The following is a 19,244-nucleotide window of genomic DNA, read 5'->3' on the forward strand; positions in this document are numbered from 1 at the left end:
ACATCTTTATGAGTCATTTTCTAGAGGAAATAAACAAGATGGGAAGGAAATAAAACATTAAGGATGAAGACAGGAGAGTAGTAAGAACTTTAAAGAAGGTCAGGAAAGAAAATCCCAGAATTTTTTTACGAACTAATTTTACGCACTAATATTTGTAAACATTACTAAGTATAAAATGGGCTTTTGAAAAGATCTTTGGGTGGGGAAGGGATAGGAAGAGTAAGAGAGGGATTGGCCTACTTCTTGAGCTTAGTTGGTAATGTTGATGGGGTGATAGAGAAAGTAGTGCTGTTTAACTCACATTGAATGATTTTCAAATAGAAAATAGTGAGAAGGGTAAAACCACCTTGAAGCTTTCTCAGAGAGCTTCATCTAATCTTAAAACAGATAAATCTGTTTTAGCAATGTCTGGTTTAGCTCTAGGACTACCCTGATCCCACAGGAAGTGGTATGTTGGCCTAAATGTACCACCACAACATGTAGCACTATTCTAGAGAATGCTAGAATCCTTTTAGGATATTTGGCTGGTTCACTGGACCCACAGTGACATTGCAGCCATCTCAGCTGGGCCTGCTGCTACATATGGGCCCATGAGATATACATGCATCATGATGAAAGAAATTTGGAAAAACCTAAGGACTGTTGTACCCACTCCTAAACTCTTAGAGAATCTCCTTACTAGCTTTGGTTTGATTTACCTCTATCCTGGAACTTTGATGCCATGCTTAACAGGGCATGCACACTGACTGAAATTGTCCTTAGGACCATCTTTGGTCTTAAAGACCAGTTTGGCCCTGTTCCTTTGTGTGGTGTTCTATCTAGTTCCTTGGCCTGACCAACTTCATCACTAATCCATGTCTCAATCGTAGAGCACAGTTTGAAAAATATAGAAAACAAGATGCACTGATTTGTAGAAATAAGTTATTGATAAAGCATATTGTGTATTAGCATTGGCACTACAACTTAGTTGCCAAAACTTTAGTCCTAAGTAAATGAATTCCTCTTGCAGAAATGTCTGTTTTATTAATTTGCTTTCTGAAGACTGTTAAACCAGGAAAATGTCCTTAGAATGAATGCTGTAGTGGACTTCCCTAGTGGCGCAGTGGTTAAGAATCCGCCTGCCAATGCAGAGGACATGGGTTCGGGCCCTGGTCCAGAAAGATTCCACATGCCGTGGGGCAAGTAAGCCCATGCACCACAACTACTGAGCCTGCGCTCTAGAGCCTGCGAGCCACAACTACTGAGCCCACATGCCACAACTACTGAAGTCCACGCACCTAGAGCCTGTGCTCCACAACAAGAGAAGTCACCACAATGAGAATCCAGCACACTGCAACAAAGAGTAGCCCACGCTCTCTGCAACTAGAGAAAAGCCCACGTGCAGCAATGAAGACCCAATGCAGCCATAAATAAATAAATTTATTTAAAGAAAAAATAAATGAATGCCGTAGACCCCTCAAATTATTTTACTGAAGTGGAATTTTAAGATGACATGTTTTTAGACTTTAAATCTCTTTTCTTTTCAGGGCCAGTGAATCAGAGTGCACTTCAGCCATTGTGTAGAAAACTCTAAAAGATTGAACTCATGTCCCCTTTCCTGTCCCTAGTTTCTTGAGTTTTTAGGTGAGGAGAATTTTACATCATGGTTAGAAAGGAGTAAGGAGAATTGAAAAGTATTTGTTTTAACATTAAAATAATAAATATTTTAGCTCCCCTACTTCAGTACAAGTAGTATGCAGCTATGTTCTTTATAGAGTATGACTATTATATGGGTGCCGGAGGACCATTTGCCTCAGGATTATCTATTGTAGCAAATCTTTTAAAACTGGATTTAGAATGCATTTTGTACAGTTTGATGATATACAAACAACTATTAATGAAACATAAGTATTTAATTGTAGTATAAGGGAAATTTTCATGTTACATCCAAACTTATATCTAACTTTGTATAATTCTGAAGTAGTGCAACCTAAATTATGAAATGTATTTTATTGAGTCTCTGTGGACTTTATAGATGACTTTTTTCCCCCAGATGTCAAGTGTTTTAATTACTTTTTCTCTAATTTTAAGTTATGTACAGAGTGCCCTGAAGATCTTCAAGACCGCAGAAGAAAGCAGATTAGATCGTGATGAGGAAAGGGCCTATGTGCTATATATGAAATATGTGACTGTTTATAATCTTATCAAAAAAAGGCCTGATTTCAAGCAACAGCAGGTACCTTTTACTTCTATGTTTTTATTTGCTAAGTTATTTTTACACAGTGGAGCTATTGATCTCTAAAATTTTTAACTAATACTGAAATTTAGATATTATGTAGCAGCAAGTTCAAACTTCTGCAGATAGAAAAAGCAAACTAAAGATTTTGTTTCATTATTTGCAATATATGTGTATATGTATGGTTACACTCACACTATATACACATACTTAATTTGCTGTGGATTAGTACAGGTTTTTAGCAACATACAGACTCATGATTAGTCTTCTGTTGTAATAAATCACTGCCAGGTCAAATAGAAGGATTCAGTTTACTCATGCATTCAATAAGAAAAATATGACTATAGTTGTACTTTTTCAAGGGTCAAGGTTTAGTCACTTGTTTTTATGTGACAGCTTTTTATATTTAATTGACAGTATAGCCATATTAAAGATCTCAGTTTGCAAAATTAATGTTGATTAATTTATTTAATTTAGATACTCATTTTTATCTATTTATTTATTATTTTTTGATTTTAATCTTTTGAGCCAGGTGCCTTTCTTCCAATTTGCTGAAGTGTGAGGAGGGAGGGAGGATGGGAGAGGTATAAATGGGTAAAGAGAACTGATGACTAGGATAAGTGTTGCTAGAGAAGAGGTTGCATTTTTATTACACCAGAAACAGACAAAAGAAGAAAATAGAGAGTGGGTTAAAGAAATGGGAAGAATATTGTGTTGGTGTTTCCACATTTACCTAGGAATGATCTTGCTACTAGAGAATAATAGCAAAATACTGCTTATAGATTTCTTACCTGGTAGACAAGCCATTTTATTTTTTTGGCCACAGCATGTGGCATGTGGGATCTTAGTTCCCTGACCAGGGATCAAACCCATGCCCACTGCGTTGGAAGTGTGTATGGAGTCTTAACCACTGGACTGCCAGGGAAGTCCAAGACAAGCCATTCTTGAGTTAATATTGAGATTTTTATTTAGTTCACTTTTGGCAGAATTGTCTTGCCTCATTAAAATTTTTTTTTTAATTTGTTTTATTTATTTATTTTTGGCTGTGTTGGGTCTTCGTTGCTGTGCATGGGCTTTCTCTAGTTGCGGTGAGCATGGGCTACTCTTCATTGCAGTGTGCAGGCTTCTCATTGTGGTGGCTTCTCGTTGCGGAGCATGCACTCTAGAGTGCAGGCTCAGGAGTTGGGGTGTGTAGGCTCAGTAGTTGTGGATCACGGGCTCTAGAGCGCAGGCTCAGTAGTTGTGGCGCACAGGTTTAGTTGCTCGGCGGCATGTGGGATCTTCCTGCCTCATTTAAGTTGACTTATAGAAGTGAAAAAAAAAAAGTTATCTTATTCTTCGAAATAACCATTTTTGGCCACAGTAGTGGGACTAATAAAATTTCTTTCGGTTGTTGGTTATGGGATAACTTTAATGTTTTATTTAATGGTGACAAATGATTGCTGGTGTTTCTTCTCACCAGCAAAATTATGCTGATAATCTTTATGGGGTTTTAGATCTAGCTTTGGAAAGGTAGCTCCTTGCATTTGGAGATTCATCTTCCTGTCTACAAATGGCTGGGTTGGTCCTGCCCTTGGAACATTCTTGGAAATACTTATCTGCAGATAGAGACAGAGGCTTGTCTTGCTCACTCTTTGATGGTTTTTACAGTATCTGTTAAAAAGATACTGCTTAGAGCCAGGATACGGTTCATGTGTTTAATACTTTCTGTCATCACTGATATTTTTCCTAACCCCACTGGAAGGTTTCAGAAAACAATGATGTAATGGTCATTTTACTCAGAGAGTCTTTGAGTCATGTTGTTTCTGCCCAACATAAAATTGAATAAAAGCTACTCTGCTATATACATGATCTATGGGATATGAAGGACTACCCACAACTAAAAGTTTGGCTTAGGGCTTCCCTGGTGGCATAATGGTTGAGAGTCTGCCTGCCGATGCAGGGGACACGGGTTCGTGCCCTGGTCCGGGAAGATCCCACATGCTGTGGAGAGGCTGGGCCTGTGAGCCATGGCTACTGAGCCTGCGCGTCTGGAGCCTGTGCTCCGCAACGGGAGAGGTACCACAAAATAAAATAAAATAAAAAAATAAAAGTTTGGCTTATTTATGAGATAATAAAGAGAAACCCAGTGCCAGAAGACCCTGGTGGCATGACAAAAACATCACAGACTGGGGTAGAGTAGACCTGGGTTGGGAATGTGCTCTCTTACTTTGGGCTCTTACTTCATCTTTCCTGAGCCCCCCAGTACGTTCATCTCTAAAGGGAACCTCCTTGGTGGGTTGCTATAAGAATCGAAGATAAGTCTTGTATTATCATTCCTGTCATACTATAAGTATTCTATAAATATTGAATGGGTGAATGAATGAATGGTGGCAATTATTCTGCTTATTACTATTGTAAATGTATATTTTATTTATTAAAACATAAATCTGAAAAAAAACATAAATCTGAACCCTGTCAGAAATTAAAAAAAAAAAAAGATACTGCTTAAAAAGAAGTGTAAAAGTATTTACTGAAATAAATATTTTTGAAAGATTTGCGAATTTGGAGAACTTCGGAAGTTTTGGTGTTTCCTTTTTTGTCTGTTGTGGTAGGGCCAATTTTTTATGTACTCATTTAATTTTTGCTTTATTTTTCTAACTTACTGGTTACTTTTTTTCTTTGGCAAGATTGGGAGTGGTTTTGTAGCTACCTTTTTTTTTTAACTTGAGAAGGTTGGGAGTAAATTTTAATCAGTAAGAAATTTTTCCATTTCCACAGAGTATCTATTGCATTTCCAAAGAGAGTATCTAGTTGAAAGTGGCAGGAGTTGTTCGGGTTAGGAAGCTCCCTGCAAAGGCTCAAGTAACCCAGCCTGTTACTTCATACGCTGTAGATGTTCAGTTCCTGATATTAGTAAAGGGACTGTTTCCATTTGCTCTGTCCAGGGTACCACATCTGCTTCTGTCTTAGAACTGTTTTTTGTTTTATTTTATTTAGCTTAACGTCTCCAGGGCATTTTAAGTATGTGAAGTGTTAAATTTAGTAACTACATATTTTCTGGGTTTTACCCTTTAAATCAGGAGGTGACAGGATGTAATGTGACCAGCCTTCTTCAGAAACTTACATTTTTCACTTGTTTTACACTAAGATTTAGATAAAACTTGTTAATTTAGCAAGCTCACTAGTAGAAAACACATTACATTATTGTTTACTCATTGAAAAAATTAGTTTATGAACAATTTTTTCAGGGTTATTTGAAAAGGGGGAGAAGGCAAATATATTGAAAATATTAGTATAGCAAAGTCTAGATACAGTTAGAATATTTTAAAATATCCATGGCAATCATGATAATTAATGCTAAATATTATTAGTAGTGAACCATTTTGTTTGGGAAATCATGAGAATTGCTTGAATTTGTGTGTTCAGGAGTAGGAAAGTTCTACTAAGTAAACCTAAGAAGCAAATGTTTTTAGTTGTATAGGAATTGGACTTTTTTTTTTTTCTGCCAATTGTCAATACTATTGAAAATTGGAAAAAAATTGTACTTACTCCAACTGTGTTCCTTTAAGAGCACAGAGAGAGGTAATTATTGACAAGAAACCTCATTAATATTAGGGGAGTCTCTTCTGGGAGTTTGTACCAGACATGCCCAAACATGATTTTTTCAGCATTTCAGCAGTGTTAAGCTAGGCTTTTAAATGAGTTCATGTCAAAAAATTAATAAAACAAGTTATATAAAGCAACCATACTCCAATAAAAATTAATTTAAAAAAAAGTCATAGTGTTTTTTGGTTTTACTTTGTATTTTGTTTTTATCAGAGAAATATTACAGTAATGGCTAATTTTGTTTTCTCTTAAAAAAGTATTGCATCAGAAGTCAGGACATTGTGATAATGGAAGTGATTACAGTTTCCACTGTAATTTTTAGTTGATATAATATTGAACAAACTATATACTTTTATTAAAAATTACATAATGAATGGCCCTTTTATATATTTTATCTCTAATCTAGAAGAATAAAATCAAATAAATCATGATCTACTTTTAGGCTAGATAGACAGACATAGGATAACTGTTATCAGCAGATCTATCTTATCAGCTCTTCGTAACTGCCTCTCAAACAGCCAGAGATGGATATTTCTGGCCTCCTGGCCTTTCTTTTTATAACTTCTGATTACAGTATCATTTGTGATAAACTGTGTTAGTAGGCTCTATTTGCAAAGTCATAGTGATAAGTTGCGGCAAGTTAGATCCACTAGTCAGTTAGCTGAGTCTCACTGCACTACTGTCATGTTAAACCAGACTTGATTTGGAATTATCTCTGATTGCAAGATCTAATGAGTGACCCCTTAGGGAAGTGATTTATTTTTTTCAATTCATTATGCTTGTTAATAAATTATGTGCTAAATCTTTTGTGTATGTATGTGTGTGTTTTAACGTAGATCATACTATTGATTTATTTTCTACCATTTGATTTTTAGTTACTCAGGGTTTCCTCAAGTGTAAAACTTATTTTATGTCTAAAGTGATTTGACTCCAGTTGGGAGGTAGGTAGGTATTATAAAATACAGGTGGAAGGAAACATCTCAGTTTAAAACAAGTAAAACAAAACAAATTCTATGCTGTGGATCAATACAGAATTTGCTTTACTGCTTCTGAGACTAAAAGAAAAAGCTAAGTAACATATTTACAGTAGGAAAATATATTTTGCTTCTAACATATATGGTTTGCTTTTTGGCACTTATTAAAAAACAATAAGAATAGTATTTACACTTCGTAAAGGTGCCTTACAAATAAAAAAATTATTACCTACCGGCTTTTTTTTTTTTAAGGTACTAATAGTATGAAAAAATATTTTTGAAACAATTGGAGAATAAGTTGTACACTTTTGTAGGTTAAAAGTTTTAAGAAATATTTCATTCAGTCATAATATTTTTATCTAAACTTTTGTTTATATGAACACCATAATTTTGTGTTTTTAGCATTAGTGCTATGTACAGTGGCTAGTACTAACAGTATAAGATGGTTTTCCTATAATTTTAGGACTACTTTCATTCAATACTTGGACCTGCAAACATCAAAAAAGCTATTGAAGAAGCTGAGAGACTCTCTGAAAGCCTTAAACTCAGGTACAGACACTATTATGAAATCTTTAAAAGAATGCAAATTTAGAAGATTAAAATTATGTTTAGAATTTGTCCATTTATATATGACCATGCATATAAATCCCAATTCCTAAGAAGAAGTCTTATATTCATGTGTTACCATTAATGTTCTTTACTGAAAATTTTAGACTAATACATTGTTAAGATAAGCATTGGTCTATTAGATTATAGCTCAGGTCCAGTTTTTTCTAAGTTTCTGACAGGATTCTTCAGAAAAACATAATATTCTCATATGCTTCATGTCATAATGTGCTACTGGACACTGGACTTGTGGGAATGAAGTATTTAATGTTAGTTTTGACTTGCCTGGTTGCAGAAGTTACATATTTAAAAAAAAAATCTAACTCTAGTATTTGCCATGACTGACTTACTAGGCTTATAAAATAATTAGAAATTAAAAACAGTATGTTTCAATTTTTAGTCATTAGTCACTCTTTAAATAACAAAATTAAAAGGGAACTATTGTTACTCCACTAGTTTTTTTAAACTTGGATCAGTTAACTGCTATAGTTACACAGGTTTTCCCCTGCTATTTGAAAGTAAAATGTTCCTATGAAACTTTACCTAAGCCAAAATGGCGTAAGGCAAAGAAGCAACTACCTCAGGACACGTCTTGCTACAAGATGCACAAAATAAATCAAGATAAAGCACAGATGCTCACAGACACAGTTCAAAGCTATGGCAGCTTGATGCTGAGATGCTTGTGTAATTCCTTGGGAAGGAGCTTGGCGGTGCCACTCTCTGATCAGGTGTGGCTACTTCTCTAACAGCTGGCTGCAAAACAACTGCTAAACGCTATTTTCATTTTTCACCTTTTTTCCATAAGTGAATATCCTCTTCAGATTTCTTTCGGTTAGTAAAAACAAGTACTAATGTAGGTCTTTTGTAAAAGCGAAGTGGCATAAAGAAAACGTCTGAAAAGCAGAGATACCTGTATGTATCATAGCCTTTACTTAGAAATTATCTTTTTCAACTAGTGTGTTCCTTGGTCCTTTCCACAATTACTAATCTTGGGGCTGGAATATGTTAAGGTGGATGAAGTCATTTAGAATTACTATTCTCTTTTTCCTTTAGCCAGTTAATCAACTAAGTAGAATAGAATTTCTCCTAATCTTTGGGTTACCCATTATTAACTGTTCTCTCTTAGATTGCCTAATTTTTCCCTAATCATACTACTGCTAGCAATAATCATGTTCTTTACTCCTCTATCTTTGGGGCTTTAGGTTCTTTCACTTATTTATTGTCTGTACTTTTTTGTATTTTGAGCTATTTTATAAGTAAATCGGGCTTTATAGTTAATTTTAGGATTTTAGGATTGTTGAAATTAGTGGGAGAGAAAGAACAAAAAGAATATTGAACAACTTCAACTTGAGAGCATAGAGTTTCTTTTCAAGATTTTTGAGCAATTTGAAATAAATCTACAGAGGACAAATTTGTGAGTTGTGATTTATAATGGAACACTGGCAGAGTTGAATTTCAACTGGAGGGAGAAAGAATGCAGCCATAAAATACCTAATGGCAGGATATTAACTTTATACAACTGGAAATCCTTTACTTTCCACCATCATGCCAATAAAAGACATGCTGACTTCTTTTTTCAACTAGATATGAAGAAGCTGAAGTTCGGAAAAAACTTGAAGAAAAGGACAGACAGGAGAAAGAGCAGCTGCAGAAACAGAAAAGGCAGGAAACAGGAAGAGAGGATGGTGGCACATCAGCTAAAAGTTCTTTGGAAAATGTATTGGATGCCAAAGACAAAGCCCACAAGGTATTTCAGATTTATTCTGCTAGGTAAAAAGACTGGTTCTTTTTGTCAGATGATTTGCTTAAGAAGAGTTGAGATACCACTATATCATTCTTTTGGGCAAAAAGGATAAAATTTAATGTGTTTTTATTAGAAATTGAATTAATTATTCTAGCTTTAGTTGATTCCAGGTTTTTCTTGAAACTTCTAAAGAAATATGTTGTGTGTATTTGTTAGTTTTTAGCAGTCACTATAGACTTGACTGGAGTAGTGGAAAGAGCATTTGGACTGTGATTCGTGTATCTGAGTGTATCTGAGTTCTGGTCCCATATCAAGTCTTGCTTAACTGTTTTGGGACTCAGTTTGGCCAATTAAGATCTTGAAATAGATGATCTTTAAGGTCTCTCCTTTCTAATAAATGTAATTTACATTAGGGAAAGATTTGGTACACTATTTATTTGGTGTGAAACTTTTTTTCTATTTCTGGTGTCTCATTCTCTCCCCTTTGCTTTTTACTCCTTTCTCTGCCTGTTTCCCCTTCCTCTTTCTCTCCCTCTTGTTCCATGTGTTCAGCGACTACTTGTAGTCTTTTCAGCTACATAATTTGTTTGCCAGAAACTGTTAATGACTCAACCTGTACCTGCTAGCTGTCACTGTATCTCCCTCCCTTCACCTCCTCAGAAACTATTCTTTCTAAAATATAATTTCTTCTGCACTGTTGAAATTCATGGAAAGTTTTCTAATTTAATTTTTCTTAAGCATTTTGTAGCTTTCAACTGTCACTTGTATGTGGGTTATCACTGATTTCATTAAGCAGTAGTTGAATTGCTTGTGACATTGGGCTAGGCACTATGTAAAAGGAAGTGAAGAAATCGGTCTTTTGATTTTAGGAACTCATAATGTAAGATTAATAGTACTGCCTTAGAGACATGTTCATTTATAGGTCAAATGGCTGATATAAAAAAATACCAAGATTCCAAAGAAGTGTATGAAAGGGACTTTTCAAATTCTTCATTTTGTTGCTTTTCCAACAGCAGGGCCAACTACCTTTCATTACCTTTACTTTTTTGTTTAGCGTTTTTTTGTTTTGTTTTGTTTTTGCGGTACACGGGCCTCTCACTGTTGTGGCCTCTCCCGTTGTGGAGCACACGCTCCGGACGCGCAGGCTCAGCGGCCATGGCTCACGGGCCTAGCTGCTCCGCGGCATGTGGGATCTTCCTGGATCGGGGCACGAACCCGTGTCCCCTGCATCGGCAGGCGGACTCCCAACCACTGCGCCACCAGGGAAGCCCTTGTTTAGCTTTTTTATGTTGAAAAGAGAATACAGTTAAATCCTGTCACCCAGCTTCAGTAATCAACTAACATTTGCCATGTTTTTTTATCTGCACCTTTCACGTCTTCAGTCAAATTCCAGACAACATATCATTTTACCCCTAAATAGTTCAGTATGCATCTCAAAGAAAGGAGCATTTTTTTTAAGCTTTTTTTTTTTTTAATTTTATTTTTGGCTGCATTGGGTCTTTGTTGCTGTGTGTGGGCTTTCTCTAGTTGCAGCTCTAGTTGCTACTCTTCGTTGTGGTGTGTGTGCTTCTCATTGCAGTGGCTTCTCTTGTTGCGGAGCATGGGCTCTAGGTGCACGGGCTTCAGTAGTTGCGGCTTGCGGGCTCTAGAGCGCAGGCTTAGTAGGTATGGCACGCGGGCTTAGTTGCTCCGCACCATGTGGGATCTTCCCAGACAAGGGCTCGAACCTGTGTCCCCTGCATTGGCAGGCAGATTCTTAACCACTGTGCCACCAGGGAAGTCCAAAAGGAACATTTTATTAATAACCACAGTGCTATTTTCCCACCTCACAAAATTAACAATAATTCCCTGATATAATCTAAAGCCCAGTCTATTCAGATATTTTACCCACTTGCTCATAATGATTTTTCAGAGTCAGTATGTTTGAATCAGGATCCAAACATGGTCCACTCATTGTCTTTTGGTTGCAATTTCTCTTAAGTCTCTATAGCATTCTCTGATTGAGTTTCCTTCTCATTTTTCATTTCCTGCATTTGGCTTTTTATTACTGGATCAGTTCTGTAAAATCAGCCACATTGTAGGTTTGTCTGATTACTTCCTCCTTATGTCACTTAACTTGTTCTTCTGTCTCCTATGTTTCCTGTAGGCTGGAAGTTCAATCTAAAAGCTTAATTAGATTGAGGTTCAGTTTTTGTTTTTTGGCCAGAATGCTTCATAGGTGATACTGTGTACTGCATACTGTGTCATATTAGGAGGCACATAATATACATTTCTTTTCTTTTTTACTTTTAGTGATGTAGAAATTGATCAGTAGGTTCTAGTGGGGTCCTTAGTTTTCCCATCTATGAAATGAGTTAGTACCTTAGAGAATTATCCCATGTTATCTTGGTTAGGAAATGCAAATTTATAAAACTTTGTATCACTTCATTTTCCTTTAATTCTGTAATGGAGGACACTGAAGGGATTGACCAGAATTTTTATTTCATTATAAGAAGTGCTCTCTCGTTAAGTTAAATACTAAATTTCTCTAATAATCTGTGCTTTGAAATCATATTTGGTCTTTCACTGGAGAAAATTTTGAGGAAATGACATATGATTGTGATATGCTACTAGTTAATTTTAGTTATCAGAGTAATCTGTTAATGCCATTACTGTTCATCTGTATTTTTATAAAATGCCAGTACTCTGCACATTTCATTTCCTAGAAGGCTTTCAGTTTCAAAGAAGTATTAAAGTTGAACTACTTCTTTCTATAAAAATGTGTGTTTCTATTAAAGTTGAAACTTTTTTTTCTTATGAAATAGATAAATGGTGAAAAGAGTGAAAAAAATGAGACTACAGAGAAAGGTAAGTGTGCACAGAAAGAGGGAGTTCTTTTAGGCTATTATTGAGATCTCTTAATCAGAATAAGCTTCAGATTTTAACTATTACTGAGATCTCTTAATCAGAATAAGCTTCAGATTTTACACAGTGAGATTCTTAGCATTGTGTTTAGTTTATGAGCTTTATCATTTTTCCTAACCTGTACAATAATATTGAAAATGTATTATATTCTGTATTTACATGTCATGGGGAATATTTATGGTAATGTGCATTTGAAAACATGAAAACCACAGTTGGTACTTGTCATTGCTTTTTTTCAAGATATAGTTTAGCATAGTGGTTAAGAGCATGGACTCTCAGAAGTCAGACTTCCTAGGTTTGAATACAGGCTCCTCTGAGTTTGCATGTCATCTTGAGCTTATTACTTCACCTTTCTACTTTAGTTTCGCCATCTGTAAGGTGGGAATAATAATCGCATCTATTTCATAGTGTTATTGTGAGAATTGACTGAGTTAATATATGTGACACTCTTAGAACACAGTAAACTTCATATAAGTAGCTGTTAGTACTTATGACTTTAAGTGGAAAACTTAAATATTTAAAGGCTTTTTCACTCCCCTCAAAAAAAATCTAAACCAGTAATTTGGATGTTATCCATAGGTGGTGTTGATGCTCCAGTAACAAGTACTTGACCTAAACAACAAGACTTATTAGGCAATTGTCTAAGTTTTCCTCTCTCAGAAAAGGTTTAATTTAAACATTAATTGTATGTAACACTAAAATTATCTATTTAAAATGTTTCCATACAACAATTTAAAAAATAAAACTGAGTGTAGTAAGGTAGCTTCCTAAAAGCTGTTATCAATTCATTCTTAGTTGTTTTTTTTTTTATATATATACATTTATTTATTTTATTTATTTATTTTTGGCTGCTTTGGTTCTTCGTTGCTGTGTGCGGCTTTCTCTAGTTGCGGTGAGCAGGGGCTGCTCTTTGTTGCAGTGTGCGGGCTTCCCATTGTGGTGCCTTCTGTTGTTGCGGAGCAGGGTCTTTAGGCACACGGGCTTCAGTAGATGTGGCACGTGGGCTCAGTAGTTGTGGCTTGCAGGCTCTAGAGCGCAGGCTCAGTAGTTATGGCGCACGGGCTTAGTTGCTTCGCGGTATGTGGGATCTTCCGGGGCCAGGGTTCGAACCCGTGTCCCCTGCATTGACAGGCGGATTCTTAACCACTGTGCCACCAGGGAAGCCCTAAGATTAGTTTTTATCCACATGTTCCTTTGTATCTCACCCTGCTTAGGTGTTGCACGTCTTGGTGGTTTGTTCTCCGCTTTAGATTGTTTTGTTATCAGAATGATCTTGATGGTTAGAAAGGGAAGTAAGATGGTTATTAGCAACTGGGTATTTTAGCTTAGGAGATGGTGTGCCTGTGTTTTTCGTACAGCTTACTGCTGAAATAGTTCTTTCCATATTTAAGCTTCCTTTTAGTGCTTTTTAATTTTTCACTTCAGGTGGTAGAACCTGGAAGAGGAAAATAGCAACATAGGGAATATTTATTTTGGCTAAATATTAAAGGGCTAGATATTAAACATTTTAGGCTTGGGGGGCCCTGTTGTCCTTTCATGGAAGCAGCCATAGACAATATGTAAACAAATGAGTGTAGCTGTGTTCCAGTGAAAATAACTGGCCATAGTTTACCAACCCCAGATGTGGAACACAGATAACAAACTTTTGGCTTATTATTCTAGGAAACCTATAAGTTTTTCAGATAGCCGCCATAAGACCCCATGGAGACTTTAAAAAAAGAATTTAGAGCCTTTCAAGAACTTTTGAACCACAGATATTTCTTCTGGTTGACATTTCTCAAATAGCTTGATTTTTTAAAATAGAATATTTTCATGAGACACCCATACTAATTTATTTTATACAGCAGCAGAGCCCACACCAGATGTAGTTGTAACATCACCAGCAAGTTTTGGTATTTAAGTCTTTATAAACAAAGCATTGAACTAGTTTTTTGATAAATGTCAAAAACATAAATTGTATTTAAAATTAGTTTAAAAGGTAATAAATAATATGACAGAATAGCAAGTATATGACACTTCTAGGAAAAGCTATGCTTGTCCTGTATTTATTGATATAATAGCACACGGAACTAGGTGTTTCTTGTCACTTATATTGTCTCTCTCGATTCCAAGGAGCAATCACAGCAAAGGAGCTTTACACAATGAGGATGGATAAAAACATCAGCTTGATTATAATGGATGCTCGAAGAATGCAGGATTATCTGGATTCCCATATTTCAAATTCTCTCAGTGTTCCTGAAGAAGCCATCAGTCCAGGGTGGGTTGCTGTATATTTAGATAAAATGGTAAACTGTGGACAGTAGTAAATATTACTACTTAGCATCCAAGCTAAATGTGATAAAAGTAGTCTTTTCTTTTCCTGTGGACCTTTTCATTCTTTACTCCTTAGTGGCACACCTTACCCTTTCTGAAGGGTACTGTAAAGGACATTCCAGTTTGGCTGTTTTTTCTTATCTGTGGCATTTGGAGTCTTATTAGAAGAGAAATGAAACTCCCTTGTGTGTCCTCTTTCCCCAGGTGTTTGTTGACTAATTTCTCCTGCTATTTTTTATTTGAATTGCTTCCTATTTTGAAATTCCCCATACTATTATCTGTGGTAAAAGATTACACAAATACTTTTTCGAAGAAGCAGCAGGATAGCTAAGTGATTAAGAAAAAATACAGGCTCTAAAATCAGACTATATTTAGACTATATATTATAACTCCGTCTCTCATTAGCTACATTACTTCTAGCTAGTGGCCTAACCTCTCTAAGCCCATGTTTCCATCTGTGAAATGGGAATAATGATAGTACCTATCTCAGAAGTTTTGAGAAGTTTAAATGACAAATTTTATTTATGCACACAGATAACACAGTGCCTGGCATTAGTAAGACTTACTAAAAAAAATACCTTTTTCTTTGTTTTTTGATAAGAAGGCCTTTAACCTATTAAATAATTTAAAGTTACTTGCATGAATATATGGTATATTAAAAACTATCATAATAGCGATAGGGCTAAAACTCCAGTCCAGGGCTATTTTCAACTATTATGAGTGTTATAAAAATTATATAACCTCTCTAGGTCTTAGTTTATGGGACTGGATTAGTTAAAATCTATGGTCCATTCCAGTACTAACTTAAGCAACCTTAAAAAGATATATTTTTAAAGTTAAGTAATAAAATTTGCATAGTTTTTAGCATATTGCCGAGGCTTATGAATGTTCGACCTGAAGAATAAAGTGCTTTGTAAGTATGCTATTTAAAAATGAGATTAGAAAGGAAAACAAAAAATTTAAAAAAGAAAGACAAGAAATTTTTTTAAATAAAATAAAAATTTTAAAAGGAAAAAAAATGCAATGAGGGTGCATAGTCTAATCAAGTAGGTATGAATATATTTCCGGGATTTGAAAAGAGAAAGTTATGATTAATCTTTGATGATCTAATCTTTACTGACAGAAAGCTGGTGACTTTTATTAACTGTTTCCCAAAATGTGAGAATTTGACTAATGTGAAACTCAAGATGAGTTTAGGTTGAAGATTGAAGATGAATTGCCAAGAAATATGAAAAGATGAAATACCAAGAAAATTATTACCTTTTAATTTCTGTTTCAGTCCTTCTGAATTAGTTAAAAGAAGTTTCAATTTGGTGCTAGCATTCCTTTTTAGTATTTGATAATATCCCTTTCTTACCAGAGAGCAGGCCTCAGAGCTCACTGTAGGCAACAGTATCTTCAGCTAGCTGATGGTGAATACTATATTACTAGTTTTTCATTGTCTGTTTTAAAATTTTAATACAGCATAATATACACACAAAATCACTCGTATCCTCAGTATTTAGCCCAGTCAGTTTTCAAAAACTGAATGCATCCATTTACCTAGCATCTGGACCAAGAAACAGAACATTACCATCATTGCAGAAGCCTCTCTTATGCCACCTGTCAGTGGCTACACTTATCCCCACCCACCCAAGGGAACCACCAACAGAATAGATTGGTTTTTGTAGTTTATATAAACGGAACCATACAGTCTAAAGTCTTTTATGTCTGGCTTCTTGTACACAACCTTATGTTATAAGAGTCATGTATATTATTGTGTGTAGTTGTAATTTATTTATTCTCATTGCTATATGGTGATCTATTATGTGAACATAGCATAATTTACTGATCTGTTTTATTTACTTTTAGGATTATCCTTTATTTATTGGATATGATGCTATTTTCCATGTATATAGGAATATAAATTTTCCTGTTAAAACAAATTTAAGTAAAGGATCACTTTCAGTTAAATTATTAAATTAAAACGTTACACAGTAGACAAGGTAGAGCAGAGTTCCAGCAGCTTGTGAAGGGGTTACATGAAAGACTGAAGTTTGGGGAGTACTGACTGATATTATTGTTTCCCAAACTAGTATTCTGCAGAATACTAATGTTGAGTTTTTAGACAGAGTGATTTAGGCAAGTATATCCGTAGTGTCAGAAATTGTCCTTAAGAATATCATGTTTCAATTTTTCTCATTCTTTGTTGACCAAGCATCCTTCTAATCTCTACATATCAAGTGAGACTTACTACGAAACAGTATTTTTTTTATTTTTTTATTTTTTGCGGTACGCGGGCCTCTCACTGTTGTGGCCTCTCCTGTTGCGGAGCACAGGCTCAGCGGCCATGGCTCACAGGCCCAGCCGCTCCGCGGCATGTGGGATCCTCCTGGACAGGGGCACGAACCCATGTCTCCTGCATCGGCAGGCGGACTCTCAACCACTGCGCCACCAGGGAAGCCCCATGAAACAGTATTTTATATTTCTTTTTTTTCTTTATTTCCTAGAAGGTACAGTAACCAACATTATTATATAGGAACAGGATTTTTTCCCCTTCAATTAGTTAAACCATTTAGTTTTACTTAGAATACAAGTTTCTGCCCAGCTTGCCAATATCACCAGTTAAATACCTGAAATACCTAGGTGCTTTGCTAGGAATAATATGGAGTTCCTTTCCTGGAGGAGCAAATCTGTATTATTCATTCCATCATTCAGCAGATATTTACTGAGCACTTATTATGGGCTGAGTTACTGTGGTTCTAAGTGCTGGGGTAAATCATTGAATAGACAAAAATTTTTGCTTCATGGAGCTTCTATTTTAACAGGGAGGTGGGATAGGTGAGACAGGCAATAAATCTTTTTTTTTTTCACGGTACGCGGGACTCTCACTGTTGTGGCCTCTCCCATTGTGGAGCACAGGCTCCGTATGTGCAGGCTCAGCGGCCATGGCTCACGGGCCCAGCCACTCCGCGGCATGTGGGATCTTCCCGGACCGGGGCACGAACTCATGTCCCCTGCATCGGCAGGCGGACTCTGAACCACTGTGCCACCAGGGAAGCCCCGGCAATAAATCTTAAAATGTGTATCTGCTGTTGATAAGTGCTATGGAGATGGTTATGTCAAGTGTGTATGTTGGGGTGAGCACTGAAATTTTTAATCCATGAAGCCTTCATGGAGAAGTTATTCCTGAGCTAATCTTGAGATAAGGAAAATGAGTGATGCAGTTATCTGAGGGATGAGGGTTCCAGACAGAGGGGACAGTGGGAGCAGAGGTAATTAGGCAGGTGCATACCTGCATAAACCAGGAATTACAAGGGAGCCAAGGGTGGAGTGGAGAAAGGGGGAGTAAGTTAGTAACTAGTGATGAGGAAGTTGAAGTAATAGGACTGGAGAGAGGGGCCATGCATCGGGCCATGGGAAGGCCTTTAGGTTAAGAACTTAAGCTTTTGTGTGAGTGAAGGAGAACGTGAACAGCATGCTTTAGTGTAGAGTTGGTATTGTTCACAGGTGATGATGTAGAAGGCAGCACAGCCCAACAGCTGAGAGCATAGAGGTGAGCCAGGTTGCCTGAATTTGAATTCTGGCTCCACTTGGCAACTGTAACCTTGGGTAGGTTACTTAACCTCTTTGGGCCTGTTTCCTCATCTGTAAAATGAGGATAATAATGCCTGTTTTATAGGAGTGTAGTGAGGATCTAGTGAGAGTCAATGAGAATAAAACATTTAGAATAGCACCTGGCACATAGTAAATGCTGTATGTGTTTGTTAATAAGCATTTTGTTATTTGGTTAACTATTAATTATCTCTATAGGTATAAGAGAACTGAAATATAAACAGTGTTACCCACATGCCCCCACCACCACCATTTATTTATATTTGGCTGAGACATACTCAGATGACTTCCTGTGTTTTCATTTTTGGCCCTTTTTTTTTTACATAAAGGGTCAACTGAGTCTATTTATTTCAGTCTTTAATAATTACTAAAATATATTCCAATATTATGCAGTGGTAAAGGTGTTAAACACTTTAGGCTATATACTATCTTAACATACAGTCTGACCTTAGAAAGGAAGCTGTCTTAAAGTTTGCTATGGTATGGGGAAATTTCCTGGCAGTCCAGTGGTTAGGACTTCAAGCTGTCACTGATGAGGGCCCTGGTTCGATCCCTGTTCGGGGAACTAAAATCCCATAAGCCCCGCAGCATGGCCAAAAACAAAAACAACAAACAACAAACAAAAAAAAACGTTTGCTATGGTATGATAAAGACTGAAGAACAAAACTCAGTGTCTTATATTAGTATGTTAGGACCTCTCATCTACTTTTGCCCCAATACAAATGTTAATACATTTCAGAGTCACTGCTAGTTGGATTGAAGCAAACCTCCCAGATGATTCTAAAGACACGTGGAAGAAGAGAGGGAGTGTGGATTATGTGGTACTTCTTGACTGGTTTAGTACTGCAAAAGATTTACAACTTGGAACAACTCTGCGGAGTCTGAAAGATGCACTTTTCAAGGTTAGCAAGTTTCCTTGTTAGTTTACTGTAATTGCAAGCCTTCTCGGGTTGTTAGAAAGGTATGTCGACTAGTTGATTATCTTAAGGACATGAAGATCCGACATGCTTTGGTTGTAGACTTTTAAAAAATTCAGATTTAAAAGACCAGTTTTGACTCACCCAATAACAATAAACTGATCTTTATAAAGTAGGATATTCGAATTTTCCGAAACATAAATTGTCTGGAAAAAAGTGTTATTTTTTGTTATGAAACATAAAGGCAAAGAAAAAGCCACTAAGGAAAAAGAGATTGATAGATTTGACTTAATAAAATAAAAACTTAGGTGTGCAAAAAAATACCAGATTTGAAGGCAGAAGACAAAAAAAAATATTTGCAACAAATATGGCAGTGATTTAGAACAACT

General features: G+C 36.1%; 1 protein-coding gene across 2 annotated transcripts in view; it reads left to right on the plus strand.

The window, feature by feature from the left end:
- USP8 (ubiquitin specific peptidase 8) overlaps nt 1–19,244 on the plus strand; it is a 59,902-nt gene that overhangs the window by 14,238 nt on the left and 26,420 nt on the right. Inside the window, exons 3-8 of one of the 2 annotated variants that reach the window (XM_082858985.1) lie at nt 2,071–2,215; nt 7,241–7,326; nt 8,968–9,130; nt 11,932–11,974; nt 14,144–14,288; nt 18,678–18,840. In XM_082858985.1, the coding sequence (XP_082715111.1) occupies nt 2,071–2,215; nt 7,241–7,326; nt 8,968–9,130; nt 11,932–11,974; nt 14,144–14,288; nt 18,678–18,840 (745 nt within the window). The remainder of the gene's footprint in view (nt 1–2,070; nt 2,216–7,240; nt 7,327–8,967; nt 9,131–11,931; nt 11,975–14,143; nt 14,289–18,677; nt 18,841–19,244) is intronic. The other variant, XM_082858986.1, reaches the window with a different exon arrangement.

This window comes from Leucopleurus acutus (genome assembly GCF_964270905.1).
Source record: "Leucopleurus acutus genome assembly, chromosome: 1".
In the NCBI taxonomy this organism is placed as follows: Eukaryota; Metazoa; Chordata; class Mammalia; order Artiodactyla; family Delphinidae; genus Leucopleurus; species Leucopleurus acutus.